At 34.9% G+C, this 16,099-nt stretch overlaps 2 protein-coding genes across 2 annotated transcripts; both read left to right on the forward strand.

The window, feature by feature from the left end:
- The first annotated feature begins 2,344 nt into the window (after positions 1 to 2,344).
- On the forward strand, positions 2,345 to 3,452 carry LOC133857729 (transcription repressor OFP8). The gene has a single exon (XM_062293058.1). It carries the CDS (start codon positions 2,447 to 2,449, stop codon positions 3,344 to 3,346), a length of 900 nt encoding a protein of 299 aa, XP_062149042.1. The 5' UTR covers positions 2,345 to 2,446; the 3' UTR covers positions 3,347 to 3,452.
- A 10,092-nt stretch (positions 3,453 to 13,544) lies between these two features.
- Positions 13,545 to 14,755, forward strand: LOC133857410 (uncharacterized). The gene has a single exon (XM_062292672.1). It carries the CDS (start codon positions 13,862 to 13,864, stop codon positions 14,510 to 14,512), a length of 651 nt encoding a protein of 216 aa, XP_062148656.1. The 5' UTR covers positions 13,545 to 13,861; the 3' UTR covers positions 14,513 to 14,755.
- Positions 14,756 to 16,099: the final 1,344 nt, after the last annotated feature.

Below are 16,099 nucleotides of genomic sequence, written 5' to 3' on the forward strand. Positions count from 1 at the left end.
TTTAATAAAAAGTGGTTGATTTAAAAGAGATCGATTTATAGATAATATGGAGAGAATTGGGGTAGACGTACATATATATATATATATATATATATATATAGTGAAATTTGGAAATCCATGTTTGCTGGAGTAGTGCATGAAGTGGATGAGATAATTGAGAGAATATTATATTGTATGAATTAAGTAATAGCTAATGTGGAATTGGCAAAATAATTCGATTAAAAAATCTTACTCGCATTACTAAATTGCTGTTGCTAGAGTACCAGTACGTGTACCACTAGTACTAGTATTTCTGATTTAATAACTCCACCAGAGTCGTATACAAAAAAAAAAAAAAAAAAAAAGAACAAAAATGATCAAATTATAATCTCTTAACAAATAATTAATTTAAAAAATACAAAAACAATTTTCACATTTACTGAACATCAAAACACTTTTTTAAATAAAAAAACAACACTCGATCTTAAAGCACATTAACGAGCAAATTAAGAGCCTTTTATAATTTTTGGTGAAGCATGCATGTTTCTGACATACCTTTCAAGTTTCAAACTATATAAGTTGAAGAGGTTTAAATGTTCCCATACGTACCTTTCGAACTAGAAAAATTATTGAAGAACTACTTGGAATTATTTGTGCACCCACATTTAAGTTTAGTACTGAAAGCAAAACGTTTCCATATATAATAGATCTAGGTTTGAATTTACGTACGTACATGGTCGTTCTACCCAGACAATTATGAAGGCCAATTAAGCATGCATGTATATAGGTGTTTTCTCCAAATGGTGATTGATGTTTTGAAATTTGATATAATGATCAAGCCGGCCATTACCATATAATTGTATGAAAACAGCCATTAATTCTAACATTTTGCTTTAATAGAAAAAATAATAATAAAAAAAAGGTGATTTATAATTGTTATGAAAATGAGTATTGTGAGATAAAAATGTAGTTTTTACTTTTTAGCACTATTTTTGAAGGAATGTTATATATGAGTGGATTCCTAAATTGCTTTATGAATAATTAAGATGTAATTAAGATCCTAATTAAGCCTTTAGTGATTGTCAATTTGTGCGGTGAATCATCAGCCAAAATACTACTACAAACAGGGCTACTGAGAAATGGATGGGTAGATTAATAGCTTTTACACCGTCTTTATTGGCACCTTCCATTATATAAGGTTAATTATTCATTCTCATTTCTCCACAATTTGAATTTGAAATTCTAAAGAATCCACTATATATAGTTTAATTAATTAATGGGTCCCGTAGTCCCCCCCCCCCCCCCCCCCCTCTCTCTCTCTCTCTCTCTCTCTCTATTAGTGAATTTAGTGTGTATATATATATATATACACACACACACTTCAGTAATGTGGGTAGTTGGCATTTACCAGTAGACTTATATGGGGCTTCATAACTATGGATATATAGAAGACAATTCAAAAACAAGGCAGCTCATTTGATTCTTCTTTTCCTAAAATGGAAATCCCAATTCATTTATAATATTTCTTCCCACTGGTATTTCCGATTAATATTTCTTCTACTGTGGGAACAATTCTAATTCGTAACAACAAGAGAAAAGCAACGGGGTTAATGTCTAACAATAAATTAAGCATGATTTACCAGTCTCTCAGTTTCTAAAATCTTTAAAATCCTTAATGCATTATATTGGGGTACAACAGTGTTGTTCTACTCATATTGACAGTTTGTAGAATACGTCTTGCCGGATTTTTAGATAAAATGATTAAAGATGCGATTCAACGCATTAAATAAAACAAAATGTAATGCTTCATATCCTCATCGAATGAACTCAGAGTAAACCAATTGAGGTGGTAATAAAGATTAAAGTGTTAATAATATATCACAAATGTGGTGGATCATAGGATCATAGCCTCAATTCAAAATTTGAAAAAAAGAAAAAAAGAATGGGAAAAGATTAGGGTTTTATCCTTAGTATTTACTCATGTATGTTATTTTGGCCTTAAATATATTAGATAGAGGAATACTAGATCTCATTTTAGTGTTTGTGTTCTTCTGAAATGACATAAATGTAATAAAAATATTACATTTATGTTCTTATGGATATCATGGATGTAATTTTTTAAATTTTTTTATTATATTTATATCATTTCAAAAGAATACCATAAAGACACTAAAATGAAATATCTATATCAAATGAGATACGAGGATGACTATTTATTCTTATATAGTTTGGGTCTCTAATCAAAGGTCTTCCTTCAATCGAAATCTTCTCAATCAGGACAAAGAAGGGGACGAAAACAGCAATAAAAAGTTATCGCCAGGCCCTTTTAAAATATTAAATACCATCATTTATAGAACTCCACTTTCAATTCTATTCTCTCGTGAATTTGTATATCCTTCTCAACACATTCCGCCATCTCTCTCTCTCTCTTCAAAAGTCACCCTCAAACCCTCTCTCTCTCTCTCTAATGGAAAACCGATTCAAGCTACGAATCTCTCGCATGTTCCGAGCCTCATTCGGTTCGTGCCGGTCCCGAAACCTCTCCGACGTAGTTGAAAAGGCCGTATTTCTCCCAGAAAACCAACAAAACTTCCACATGATCGAGCCCTCGTCCCCTATGCATCGACCTTTTCCCTCCATTTGCAGACCGAAACCGTTGCAAACCCCGGACACCATCAACCGCAACTGCATAATTCCAGCTAAAAATTTGTTCCCAAGAAGGAAAGTCTCAGAGGCATGTTCGCCTTTCGCTTCCGCCAACCCCGACGGTCGAAACTGCCCTCCTGCGTCTCCAATCTCGCCCTTGAATCCCTTCTACCAGTTCAAACAGAGGAAGAAAGGCTCGGAGAGAAACAAGAATAAGAAGAAAAAGAAGACGACCCACATGAAGAGCAAGCACATAGAACTCTTTCCCCTAAGCTGGTCTTCTCAGGATATGAGTTTTGGTGGGTGGTGGTCTAGCAGCGACGAAGAAGAAGAGGAAGAGGGAAGAGAGGACGAGACCGACACCCTTTTCTCTTCCAAGAGTCTGTCTTCCGATTCATCTGAGTCTCGGCGACGTCGTTCTCGTCGGAAAAGACACGAGACTAGGCGGAGAAGGGCAGGGCCTTGGAGTTCCGAAATCGATATAACGCCCATGCAGGGCAGAGTAAAGGATAGCTTTGCGGTGGTGAAGAGGTCCAGCGATCCGTACAATGATTTCAGGACGTCTATGGTGGAGATGATAGTTGAGAAGCAGATATTTGCGGCTAAAGACTTGGAGCAGCTCTTGCAGTGTTTTCTGTCGCTGAATTCTATTCATCATCATAGGGTCATTGTGGAGGTTTTCGCAGAGATTTGGGAGGCTCTGTTTTGTAATATGTCTTGAAGAAAACTGTCTCTGTTTTCTGTGTTTGTTTGTGTTTCTACGAAAATTAGTTAAGAGTTCTAACTTTAATTAACTTTGTTAATGCATTATCCGCCATTTTCTCTAAGAAGTGCTCCAGTGCTCTCCGATTCTTTTCTACTTTTCACTGCGCATCTTGGTCCTTGTTTACAGTAGTGTGGGATTTCCTTGTTTTCTTCTGGGGTTGTTTTCATGGTCTTCTGCTCTTCTTTTGATTCTACTGTCAGTGAAAGCACTGTGTTTGAAAAGATGGGAGAAGAAGAGGAAGTAGAACAGTTGCTTATGCTTTTGAAAAAAATGTTTTGGATCTTTCCCAAACCTTTATTGGATACGGCTTAAACTTTTTCAACCTGAAGCTTGAAAAGATGGTGGTGGAAACGATTGATCTTTTGATTTGATTGCTAATGTTTGAAAACATAAAAAAGTTGTCCCAAATTCTCGTGTGGTTGACTTGGAAAGATAAAACTAATTTTCAAAAAGTGTCCAGGAAATAAAACAAAACTTTTTCCCATTCAAAACAGGTCGAACCCCACTAAATTCCAAATCCATAACAACTGTTATAAGGATTAACAGTGACTCTCATATAATATAATGACCTGATTATAAAAATTAGCAAATTTCTTTTTTATATTAATTGATTTCTATTGCCATGTATTTACTACACGGAAATATTCCCTAAAACAAAGTATACTTGGTTAAACTAATAAAAAAGGAAATTGTTTAATGCTAGTCGAACGACAGAATCTTTTGTATAAAGATTCATAAAACAGGCTAAATTAATTTTAATAGATCCATAAATCGTGCCAGAAATTGAGATTTGACCATTACTAGCACCTACGGTACGTAGCTTAGCACATACGAGACACAAAAAGCCTTCACTGGAAAGGAAATTGAGCAAAGTGAAACGATTCTTCCAATGATTTAGCAATGAGAGATTGGCACGGTTCCCCACTTCCCAAGACAAAAGACAACAACAACTATTAAAGACAAAAGTGTATCATATATGGAGTGTTAGGTAGATCCATTTTTCATTTGATTATATATATAATCGGATTATGGATAAAAAGAAAATACTCAGAACCATGCACCCTAACATCAAACAGAGGTTTTGTTTTTGTAGCATTATGTCCCCTTTGTCCATGAACAGTTTATTTTCAAATATATGAAAAAACACCCAACCAACAATCACAACTCACAAGGGAGCTCAAGGCCCTTAAGTAAGAGATAAATGTGAGGAAATCTCTCTCTTTTTATTTTATTTTGAAAAATTACGTATTTCTCAATCAAACTACTAGTAATTTGTAATGTCTCATCAACTTTCAATTTAAGTAATATCTCTCAATAAAAATACCCTTATAAAAAATTTAGAAAAAATTACAAAAATAAAAATAAAAATAAAAATGATGACCCAGCCACGGCCATCGTGGGTCACAAGACCCATGGCCACCAAGAGTTTTATTTTTTCAAATTTATACGGGTATTTGTTTTTTATTTTATTTTTTTTTTTGAAAAATTTTTAGGGGTATTTTTGGGGGGATAAATATAGTTTGACAGTATATATATATATATATATTTTCTGATCGAGTAAATGTGTCGAGGTCTCGTTGGACATGTAGTAGCTTTGACGCGCCTATATCAAAGAAGGAAAGTGGAAAAGAGGGTATGAATCTAGCCGTCTAAAAGGCCAAAGGCCTGAGGCCCTACCCATAATCCACTAACCAAATGGCTTTTGAAACTGAAACGTCATATGCATGAAAAGTCTTTTTCAAAACAATGAACGATTGAAAAAAGAAAAAAAAAAAAAAAGAGTGAAATGAAAGAGAAGACACGAAGGAATTAGAAAACATGGGGGGGAGGTGTTGAGGGTTTACAGAAAGAATATGAGCCAAGAGGGCTCTCTCTATTTGTGGGGGACCATGTCTAATGTCTGAGCTTGATAGCTGTGTTTCATTACATATATTTATGAGAAAAGAGACTGGTTTTGATTCTCTCGCTTCTGTGATATTGGTGGAGCAGTGGCCTTTCTGTAACAATCTAGGACGTCTCTTTTGATCAGATGACAAGTCATGGCGGAGCAAGTTTGTTCTAACTATTCCTCAAATGGGATACATGTTAAAGAATGTCTTCCTCTTTGCAGCGCTGTTCCTGTTCTTTTGCATACTTGCCTCTCCATTGGGCTACCATTCTAATTAATGTTCGCATTTTTTGGTTCTTGGGCCTTCCTCTCTCTCTCTCTCTCTCTCTCTCTCCAGATTAATAATAATAATAAAACAAAGAAAGGAAACCTGGAAACAGGTGCGCAATCGCCTTGGGTTTTGGGCTCTTGGGCTTTCAGCTTTCTTTTGGATTCGTTAGAAGCTTTTTAAAAAGACATAGGACCCAATTTAGTTGGGCCATTATTTGAGGTTTTAGCTAAACTTGGCCGAAGGTTCAGGCATTTATTATGTTTTAATTACTAACAATTTGGGTTGCGATGAGATGAGTTGCGGGATTTACTGGCCCTTACACGTGTCCTGGCCAGTCCCTCAACCGCTTGAAATAAGTGAGTCCTGCAACTTTTCGCTCTATAAAAGTTTCAAAATTACTAACCATTCGAACACATAAATGCAAGAAATCCTCATCCATATGCTAATCACTACACATTTCAAATCTATATATATAAAGCTAATTGCAACTATAATCCTGACAATGTATGCAATCGGATAAGGTATACATAAGGCTATTAATTTTTTACACGACTTGTAAATTTGATACAAACTCAACACGAAATTAGCGAGTTAATATTGAGAGGTCTGACCCGTTTAATTAAATGGGTTGGATTAAAGCTGATCTATATAGTCTTATACTCATACTTTAAAACGGTCCGAATTCAATACGCAACAGTTAGAGTTAGTAATTTTGATACGATTTGCAAACCCTGCATAAAATTAGTTCGTTAAGATTAAAAAATCTCACTCCTTTAATTAAAAAGATGGGTTAAAACTAATATACAAAGTTGGGCCACCCCTAAGTATACGTGTGTTGAGTCTTGGAGAGTCGTTAAGAGCACTCACAAATGGTTTATGTAAATTTTTATGCAAAATGACTAACCAAAACCTACTTTTGCTAACTTAGCTAACCACATTTCAAGACCTTACTCCAACAGCTTATTTAAACTCATTCTCTAATTAATTAAAATAATATATTTTATTCATTTTAATTAAAAACTCATCTCTATCAAAAAAATTCTAAATAAAACTCTCATCTCTAGCAACATAATCACCGCCCTATTCTCCATCATTACCAACATAGTATCACTGAAAAACCATCACAAGAAACCAAATAATGATAATGAATCACAAGATTTAAGAAGCAGAAGGGTCATTTTTTAGGATTGAAGAAGTTATGAGCCAAATATCACTCCAAATTGAAAAACTCTGCAAAAATAAATAAATAAATTGTATTTTGCTTGCTGAAATAAACCGGCAGTACATTCAACATTGGCTTTATATGCAGGATATGAACCCCATCCCTTTTCCCTTACAGTGCATTGTATTTTTTTAGTCATTTTTTTCAAATAGTTTTTTTTTCTCCGTACGGACATTTTTCTTGCAGTCATATTTTTCAATGGTCGTTTCGTTAAAATAGTCATTTTTCTAACGCAATAATTTTTGATAATGGTCATTTTTCTAATTGTTATTAAATTTTACTATTATCCTACACTCTACTATAGAAGGAATTACAATTCTTGAACTGTTTATACTGTATTGACTGAGTTCGATTAAAATTAATATCATCAATTAAATTGAAAAAAAATTGTAAATGTCAATACAAGTTTTTTTTTTTTTTTTTTTTAAAAAAAGTAAAAAATAACTACTAATTGATTATAATCATAACCGTGACAAAAGAAACAAAAGAAGTGAAAGAAAGAGAATATGAGAGACCTAAAAGAAATATTAAAAAAACCATGCATTTGTGAATCACAAATTCAAGACAAATTTATTTTATATTTTTAATATATATATATATATATATTTTAAATAACTATTTTAAACTAAAGGCGAGAAATAGATAATTCCCCCGAAATGCTTAAAGGAGTGGAAAAAATGAGTCATGCGTGTAGTCTTAAGAAGGTGGTTTGGTCTCACTCTAGCATTTCTCTGATAGGGACTGGTTCCAACTCTCGGACTCGTGGCTCATTGCCAATGGTCGTAAACTAGAACTGTCTCAATCGGTTAGACCTAGCCGTTGTTTAGTCATGATCATTAGCTGAAACACTTTTTATTAATTAGGTGCACACTCGAGCCGCCGACAGCTGTATATTAGCTGCACCTTTGCAGTCAGAGCTGTAAGGGCTAATCGGATAATAAGATCAATACGTAGAAGTTAACCTAATGGAGTTGGGAGGTGTTCTACTGTTCTTTATCAGACTATAAACAGGTAACTAGTTGGAAGGAGGAAAAAAAAGGGAATAAACAATTACAAATTAGATTACTTGACATATAAAACATAAGTAATTTTTAATACTCTTGATTTTTTTTAGAGCTTAATTAATAGACAAAAAAAAAAAAATTCATAAGAAATAGCTCAATCAGTTGAAACCATGCCACATAAATCAGAGGTCATTAGTTCAAAAAAATTCAATTCCTCTTCTTCCTCCCCTTGCGGTCATATATTAAAAAAAAAAAAAAAAAATAGACAAAAATATTCTACTAATAGTTTAATATGGATGAAGAATCATATTATTTGATAAACTCTTATACGACTCTTGTATAACTTAAACGATGTAAAAAAAATCCTACACCGTGAAGTTAAGGTGATTAAGTACGTTTTGATTCAAAAAACTATGTTCTCTCTCCTCTCATCTGATAATACTTCTGCATCGAACATCATGGAAGGGAAACTCCAAGCTTCTCTCTCTCTCTCTCTCTCCCCCCCCCGCTTTGTCTTCTTTTTCTCTCCCTTTTTTTCCTCACGCCTCCTTTGAGGCCCCTATCTAACTAGAGTTTTTTCTAACCCCATCCGCCTCTTTGGAGGCATTTTATCAGCCTTTTATCTCCACAACGTAGCTCCCATGGGTCATCACCCTCCACCGTGTCTTTTCGCCGGATTTGGTTAGAACCTAGATCTACACTCTCACTTCAGACTCAACACGACATGCGCTTCTCCATCGTGCTCGCCGTCGTCTTCCACCTTCGTCGACACCAACCGCACTCCCAACAGACCTCCTCGCAACGAAGCGTCGTTTGCACGCGCCAGCGAGTGCATCTGACTCACTGATGCATGGCGGCTACGTCCCTCCCCCTAGCCTTCTCCCACCTTTGCTATTAGCGGATCGTAGTGGTCCGCGGCCGGAGAGATGTCGTCAAGTGCTAGCACATGGTCTTCACATGCCAAAGCCGACAACTCTCATCCCTTCGGTACTGTGTTGTATTTGTCTTTTGTATTTTTGGACCTTTTGTTTTCTGTATCTTCTTCATTTTTTTTCTCTGTATCAGTGTTTGAGTCATCTGGACTCTTTATACACCATTAACCACTTTTACTAGTGGCTCGAGTTATTGGCATCCGAGCCAAGCATCATTAGGCAAGCATATTAATTTGATGTATTGACTCTGCGTACTTTTATTCTTAGTTAATTTCTGTTAGGTTGCCTAGCTTTTGTTTGTTGTAATTTTATTTTCTTTAAGTCCCAAGCTTTGCTTTGGCTTTAGTTTGTAGTTCTTTTTCATGTGTATTTTTTTTTTTTTTTTTTTTTAAAAAAATGATGTGAAAGAAAAATTAACCGGAAATAACAATGCATTTAGGGTGGGATGTAGAAGTAACAAGTCGGAGGTCCAAACGTTTGAAATTTGAGCGCAAGTAGGCCCAACTTGGAATGATAACTCAAAGGGGCCGACCCTATGTTTAAAAGGCCAAGGAAGTCGCGTTCAACATGCAACTGTGATTAGCTGGAAATGTCCCTTCGCTGGTCCTAATTTCAGAGCGTCTTGATCCTTGCAAATTGACATCAGAGGTACCGAAAGTTCACAAAAACGATATGCAAGTCTCTTTCCTTTTCTTTTTTTTTTTTTTTCTTTTTTTTAAGTGAGAGTCCATTAATAAAGGAAAAAAAAAAAAAAAAAACAATACAAAAGAAGGGTAACATAGGTTTCAAATTAGATCTTCTTAAATTATTTGTTCGAATTTAAAAAAATGTGGATAGATAATTATAAAAGATCACATGATGAAATAAGTGATTAGACAACTTAATTTTTATTTAATTATCTCCGGTAAGTAATCTCTTAAATAATTAGAGAGGATCAATATCCAAGCTCTAGAGTCTCTGGTACAAACATGAAACATCACAATGCAACATCTAAAAATGTGCCAAATAAATGGCAGGCCCAATAGTTGTTTTTGCAAATAGTCTAAGAAATGAGCCATTGAAAAGAGCAATTTTTGAGGCAATTCCATGAATAAGTTGCCTGAAAAAACATCTATCACAACTAAAAGAAAACTTGGAAGCTAAAATAGGGGGATAATAGTGATAATGACTGTGGACTTGAACTGGTGTACAAGAGCATCATCGCGATGTCCATCGAATGAGGTGCTTGATGATAAGCACTTAGTGGACATCGCATTTGGATATGCGTTTGACTTTGGAAGTTTATGGAGACAAAAGTGGGACAGTACTGGTTATGGAGATCCAGAAGAGACGGTGGAGGGGAGCCAATTAATGATCTGCTACATGAAACAAAAAATAGTGTCGAGGCGTACGTTGCAACTTGCACGTGCGACGAATGGGAGCAGTGATGTATGGAGTGAAGGTCGGCGAAGATGATCATGGAGAGGCGTGTGGGCGTAGGAGAAGAAGAAGAATATAAAGAAGATGTTGAAGGAAAAAAGGGAGTAGGCCGGATGGGCGAGGAGGAAGGAGGCAGAGCTCCTTAACTTATTGGAGAGAGAAAAACCTCTTGTAACGAGCTAGAGAGTTTCCACAGAGAGGGATGAAAGGGTTTACCGTAAGAGCGGAATGATATATATATTCAATCATCAGGAGGGGGAGAACCGGAGAAGAGAGGAGGCAGAGCTCTTCCTTCCTCTCTTGTCTGTATTTACCGCTGGGGAGAGGAAAGCGAGATAGAAGACGGGAGGAAAGCGTTGCTAAGAAAGTTTTTACTTTGAATTTAATTTTTTTTTTTTTTTTTTTTTTAATTATCACCTACCTAAATAATTAATAGTCCATGTTTCCTTTATAGCTATCTCAAGATACTTTTTTATTAAAGAAAAAAAGAAATAAAGTACAAAAATAATGAATATTTTATACTTCCCCGCAATAACCTTTATCGAATATTTGAAAATATTATGAAATGAGGGCGGCGGCTAGACATACACCCAACTCTCCGTGCCCAAATCCCTACACCTTGACGTGGCATTACTACGTCAGAATTTTTTTTTTTTTTTTTTCTTCCGGTTTTCCACCCCAAACCGCCCACCCTAGGCCTGAACCACCTGTTTTCTCGGCCAGAATGACCGGATCCCGGCCGATCAGACCGTTTTGGCCGGGGGAACGACCAAATCCCGTTCTGTCCTAGGCAAGGACAGCCAGCTCTCCAAATCCCGAAATGCAGTTGCCAGCCATCCAGATCCCGTCGTCCATTCGCCGGTCGGAAAGAGAGAAGAAGAAGAATCAGAGAGAGAAAGAGAGCGTTGGTTGAAAAAAAAAAAAGAAAAAAAAAAAAAGAAAAAAGAAAAAAGAAAAGAAAAGAAAAGAAAAATCTGAGGTGGAAATGCCAGTTCAGGGTATAAAAAATGGGTGTGAGACTTTGGGTGTATGTCTAGCATTTTCCTTATGAAATATAAGATTACTTTTTAGCTTTTAATTGTAAAAGTAAAGAAAAATAGTGGAAAGTAAAAATAATGAAAATATTGAAGTGGGGGCCTCTTTAATTACTTTAGGTTCAGTTTATTTTAGGGTCTATTTGGTTTGCAATTTTAAAAAATGCGATTTAAAATAACGATTTTAAAATGTGCGATTTAAAAAAATAAAACGCAATAATTTCGCAAAATCGCAGTTTTGCTTTTAAAATCGCAAATTAGCATTTAATATTCTGCGTTTTCAAAAAAGCACAATCTTACCTGCGATTTGAAAAAGCAAATTTTCTGCGTTTTCAAATTGCAATTTTTAAAAATACAGTTCCCAAATATTTTATGTTCTGCAATTTTGTTTAAAATCACACTTATTGTCTACGAAATCACAATTCCAAACACACACTTAGACTATTACTGAACATAGGAAATAATAAGAAAATGTTATTTACATGTGTTCCATGAACATCTTTTGTTCACACTTCTCATTCATTTTGATAATTTTGAATTTAATTTAATAAATACAAAAATATACAAAATATTTATAATATAGATAAGAAGTGTGCATAGAAAGAGTGAGTAATAATATTTACTGTTAATTTTTGTGTTCTTTGAACATTTCTTACTTTTTATTCTAATGAGCCCGATGTGCTGCTGTGGATTGGGTGGCAGAATGATGTCTTGTAGAATGGGAGGCAAATAAAGATGAGAATCCTATCTCTTCTTGTTTGTTTGTAATGATACTTGGTTCACGAAAATCCATCTAATTTGTGTCTTATTCCAAGATGATTATAATCATGATAATGCATTTAGTATCATGACAAAACGATTAATTAGTACCGTAACATTAATATTGGCCATTAGGGTTTAGGGCTCATTTCTCACATTTCATTTCTTTTTTTCTCTTTGATAATTACATAATTTGTCCTCCAACTTGCTCATGTATAGATTTAAGAGTACGTGTGTTTAAAGAACCAAAAATAAAAAATGGCAAGTTCTAAAGCACTACAAGAAAACCGGCATTTTATGTCGGGTTTTTTTGTTTTTTTTTGGTCATTCGTTTGCTACAAGCGTCATTAATTTAATATTAAGGATTGTTTTTAGGACAATTTTTCTCCAAATAATTCAGTCTAGAAAATTGTCATTTCTCTTAACATATGAGATCGATGTATATAATTTTTTAATTAGTATGTGAGAAGTATTCGATTTTTTAATTGAACTATTACAAAATGGATATAAATTCCTTCGGCCTAATCTTTGTAAGTGTTATATATAATATATGTATTATTTTGTGAGAAACAGAGTTCTTACAACATAACTTGTAAAAAAATTCTAACCTTAAAAAAATTTATATATATTTCGACAATCTTTTAGATTAGGTGGAAAGAAAATTCTCCAACTAAATTTGGTGGAGGATTGAAATTTCAATCCTCGTATTTATAGCACTACTTTTGGTCAATGGGGGGTTTGATTAAATTTGCAAAAGTCCAAGGGGACATTTTATAAACTGGCCGACGTACAAAGTCCAGGCATGATTAACGGAATAAAAGCTAGCGTGCACCATCTGTGATTCTCTGTCTTCTTAATTCTTCTTCTACTTTTGTCTTTTGCCTTTTTCTAAAAACCACACCTTTCTTGGTTCCTTTCATGCTGTTTGTTTTAAATTACCACCATGCTAAAACAAATGCGAAGCAGCAGGTGACCATATATATAATAATCTCCAGCCAATTGGTTTTTAAATCATTCAAAGAATCTTCCAACTTTTTTCGTTCTTTTTTCGATAATTAACCATCTAACTTAGACGATTGACAGTGCCAGCTGGGCAAGAAAAAAGAAAGGTGGGTGTAACTAATTACCTCAAATATACATATAAAGAGATCTCTATATATTCTTATACCAAGACATACGGGACTTCAAATTGCGTGCATGCATGGCACAGTTAATAGGCCAAAACTCCACTGATAGAGTTTATTGTTCGATTTTTTCACGGCAGGCCGGGAAGGTAAATGCGTAAAAGGCAGTAGATCGAATTCAGTTAACTAACATACATATTCATCACAATTCACATACATAGACGTATAGGCAACAACCAAATGAAGCCAATGAATGAGATATATTAGCAAGCCGTTGGAGAGGGAGAGAAAGGCCCAATTCAACAACCACGCAGGCACCCGCTCCTTTCATTCTCCTAAAGGAGCTACACACCAACTCCACCATCAAAAGTAAAAGCAACGAAACTCCCTGTTATTATAATGAAAACCGACACGCAGCTTGCTCACACGCTTTCATATATCTATGATATATACCTTCATGACAGAGAGAGAGAGAGAGAGAGAGAGAGAGAGAGAGTGGGGGGACCCGTTGGGAAGCAGTAAGAAAACACAGACAAGAAAGGAGCGTGTGAAGACAAAGAGAAAAATAAAGTGAGACCCAAAAGAGAGAAAGAAAGAAAGAAAGGAAGTAGTACTCTGTTTTTCTTTTAGAAAGTTAAACAAACCTTCAATGGCTCCTCCACATCTCTTATCTGTATAAAGAAACCTTCACGAGGGGGATCATCATCATCATCAACCAGAAGCCAAAGAAAGACGGAGACACGTTTTTATCTAATTTTCTTTCCTTTGCAGAGAAACAACCAACAAACCTCAAAATTACACCATAAAATAGCCACCAATGCTGCTAAGAAACTCCATTTCCAACACCAAAAAGTTCTTCCGGAAAACCCTACAAAGCTTCAAGTCTTTGTTTTCCGGAGACTACCAAAGGCTTCCCAAATCCCCTCCTAACAATCCCTTTTCTTACACGCCCAGCTTGGACATGAATTTTGTCCAACCTACGACGACTGATCACAACGAGTTGGACAAGTTCTACACTGACTTCACCAACAAATGGGATTCGGACAAAGACAGGGCAAAGAAGGGGAGCAAGAAACAAGAAACAGAGGTTTATAGTGGGAGCTTCATGGAGTTCTCGCAGACCTACCCGACGAAGAAGAATCATAATCATCATGAGGAGATCATGAAAAGACGAGAAGATCATTCGTGTTCTAAAGGCCGTACCCGTACGCGAGGGGGAAAGGCAAACTGGTTGGTCGTACAAAAGCTAAAGGAGTTGGAGATGTTGGATATGAGTAATGTGGATCATCTGTTGGACATAGAAGAGGTTCTTCATTACTATTCTCGCCTCACTTGCCCGGCCTACCTTGACATTGTCGACAAATTTTTCATGGACATGTGCGCCGAATTCTTTGGTGCCGGAACGTTAACACCTGCGCGCAGCATGATCAGTACTTCAAGGCTGAGGCCACGATCAGTAAGGTCGTAGACTTTCCTCTTTGGAGATATGTATTTGGAGAGTTAGTGAAGCAAAAGAGAGAAGAAAGTCTGCAGAAACATAATTGAAGACTTTCTTTTGCATGCATGTGAATTGTGAAGTACCCCAAGTTTCTTTTATTTTTAAAATCTGTCTTCTCGATTGATTCGCTTTGTTCATAGACTCGATCCCGTTTGTTGATTATTGTTTGGGGTACTGTTTTCTAAATAATTTCGGCTTATTTATTTTTCTTTCCGTGATTGATGCATTGACATACAACTCTCATGATCGATCGACCTTCTTAATTTCGATCTTGAACATTTCTCGGTTTCAGCTCTTCGATCGTTTTGGAATAGAAATAATTATCTCGGTTTCAGCTCTTCGATCGTTTTGGAATAGAAATAATTATCTCGTTTTCAGCTCTTCAATCATTTTATCAAAGTGAAAAATGAGATGGATGTGAAACTTCAGCTAGCCTTTAGGAAGTGTATGATTTGATTGCAAAGGCCCAACAAACAAGTTAAACATCTATTGCAATCGCACAAGAAGCTTAGTCTAGATGGGTTACGGGTACATTTATATCGTGATAATTATAGTTTATCTAAATGTTTAGCTTTCAACCAAGATATAAGTTTTCAGGAAGGTTATAGGCAGTTGTTGTTGTTGGGTTTTTTTTTTTTTTTTTTTTTTTTTTTTTTTTTTTTTTTTTTTTTTTTTCTAATTTATTTTTTACAAATGAATAATTGGGAAAAATTGGGAAGATTTTTCTCTAAACAAAATAAAAGATTGTTATAGTACTTATTGCGCTAACAATTTATGCTTAAGATATATAATTTGGTGTCTAAAAGGGTTTGAAATTATTATTATTTTTTTCAATGTAGATTTTGTGATCTATACGGTGGAAATAGTAATGCTATACACCGGATCGAGTAATACTACATATTCATTTCCTCCCACTTTCATATTATTGTGCTGATGTGACAGTGCCTATCAATTGTTGAATTAGTCTTTATTATATATATATATATATATAAAAGCTGATGGACATTGCAACATTAGGCCAGTAGTATAAGAATATGATGAGAGATTAGCATTTAGAAGTATTCATCAGAATTTCATCAAGATACAAAGGTTGTCTAATGGTTTAAACCCCTAATATGTTGATGAAATTCAAATATAATTGTCGTATATAGCATTACTCTAATGAAAAACCATTAAAGCTGGTGATTTAACTCTTGATTAATATATTGAAAGTACTTTCATCATTATAAAATCTTTTAAATGTCTAATTCTGAACATCACGTCGTAAAGAATTAAAACGTGTAAAAATCTTTTCTTATATATTTTCTTTTCTCTCTTACTCAATTATAACTCATATTCTCAGAAAATAGCCAAATAAAGTTACATAAATTAAGTTAAGCTCGGAAAAAAAAAAGAAAAAAAAAAAAACCGAATAAATTTGCAAAAAGTTAGAACTCATATTCTCTACACGGGCAAGAATATCATTTTGAAGAATAATAATGGGAAAAAAAAAAAAAAAAAAAAAACTCCAATAATCTATATATCTTTTATAACACTCTTTACATCCCTTTACTCTTT

This window comes from Alnus glutinosa, chromosome 14 (genome assembly GCF_958979055.1).
Source record: "Alnus glutinosa chromosome 14, dhAlnGlut1.1, whole genome shotgun sequence".
Classification (NCBI taxonomy): Eukaryota; Viridiplantae; Streptophyta; class Magnoliopsida; order Fagales; family Betulaceae; genus Alnus; species Alnus glutinosa.

Coding starts and splice junctions, on each gene's coding strand:
- LOC133857729 (XM_062293058.1), top strand. CDS start 2,447: ATGGAAAACCGATTCAAGCTACGAATCTCTCGCATGTTCCGAGCCTCA.
- LOC133857410 (XM_062292672.1), top strand. CDS start 13,862: ATGCTGCTAAGAAACTCCATTTCCAACACCAAAAAGTTCTTCCGGAAA.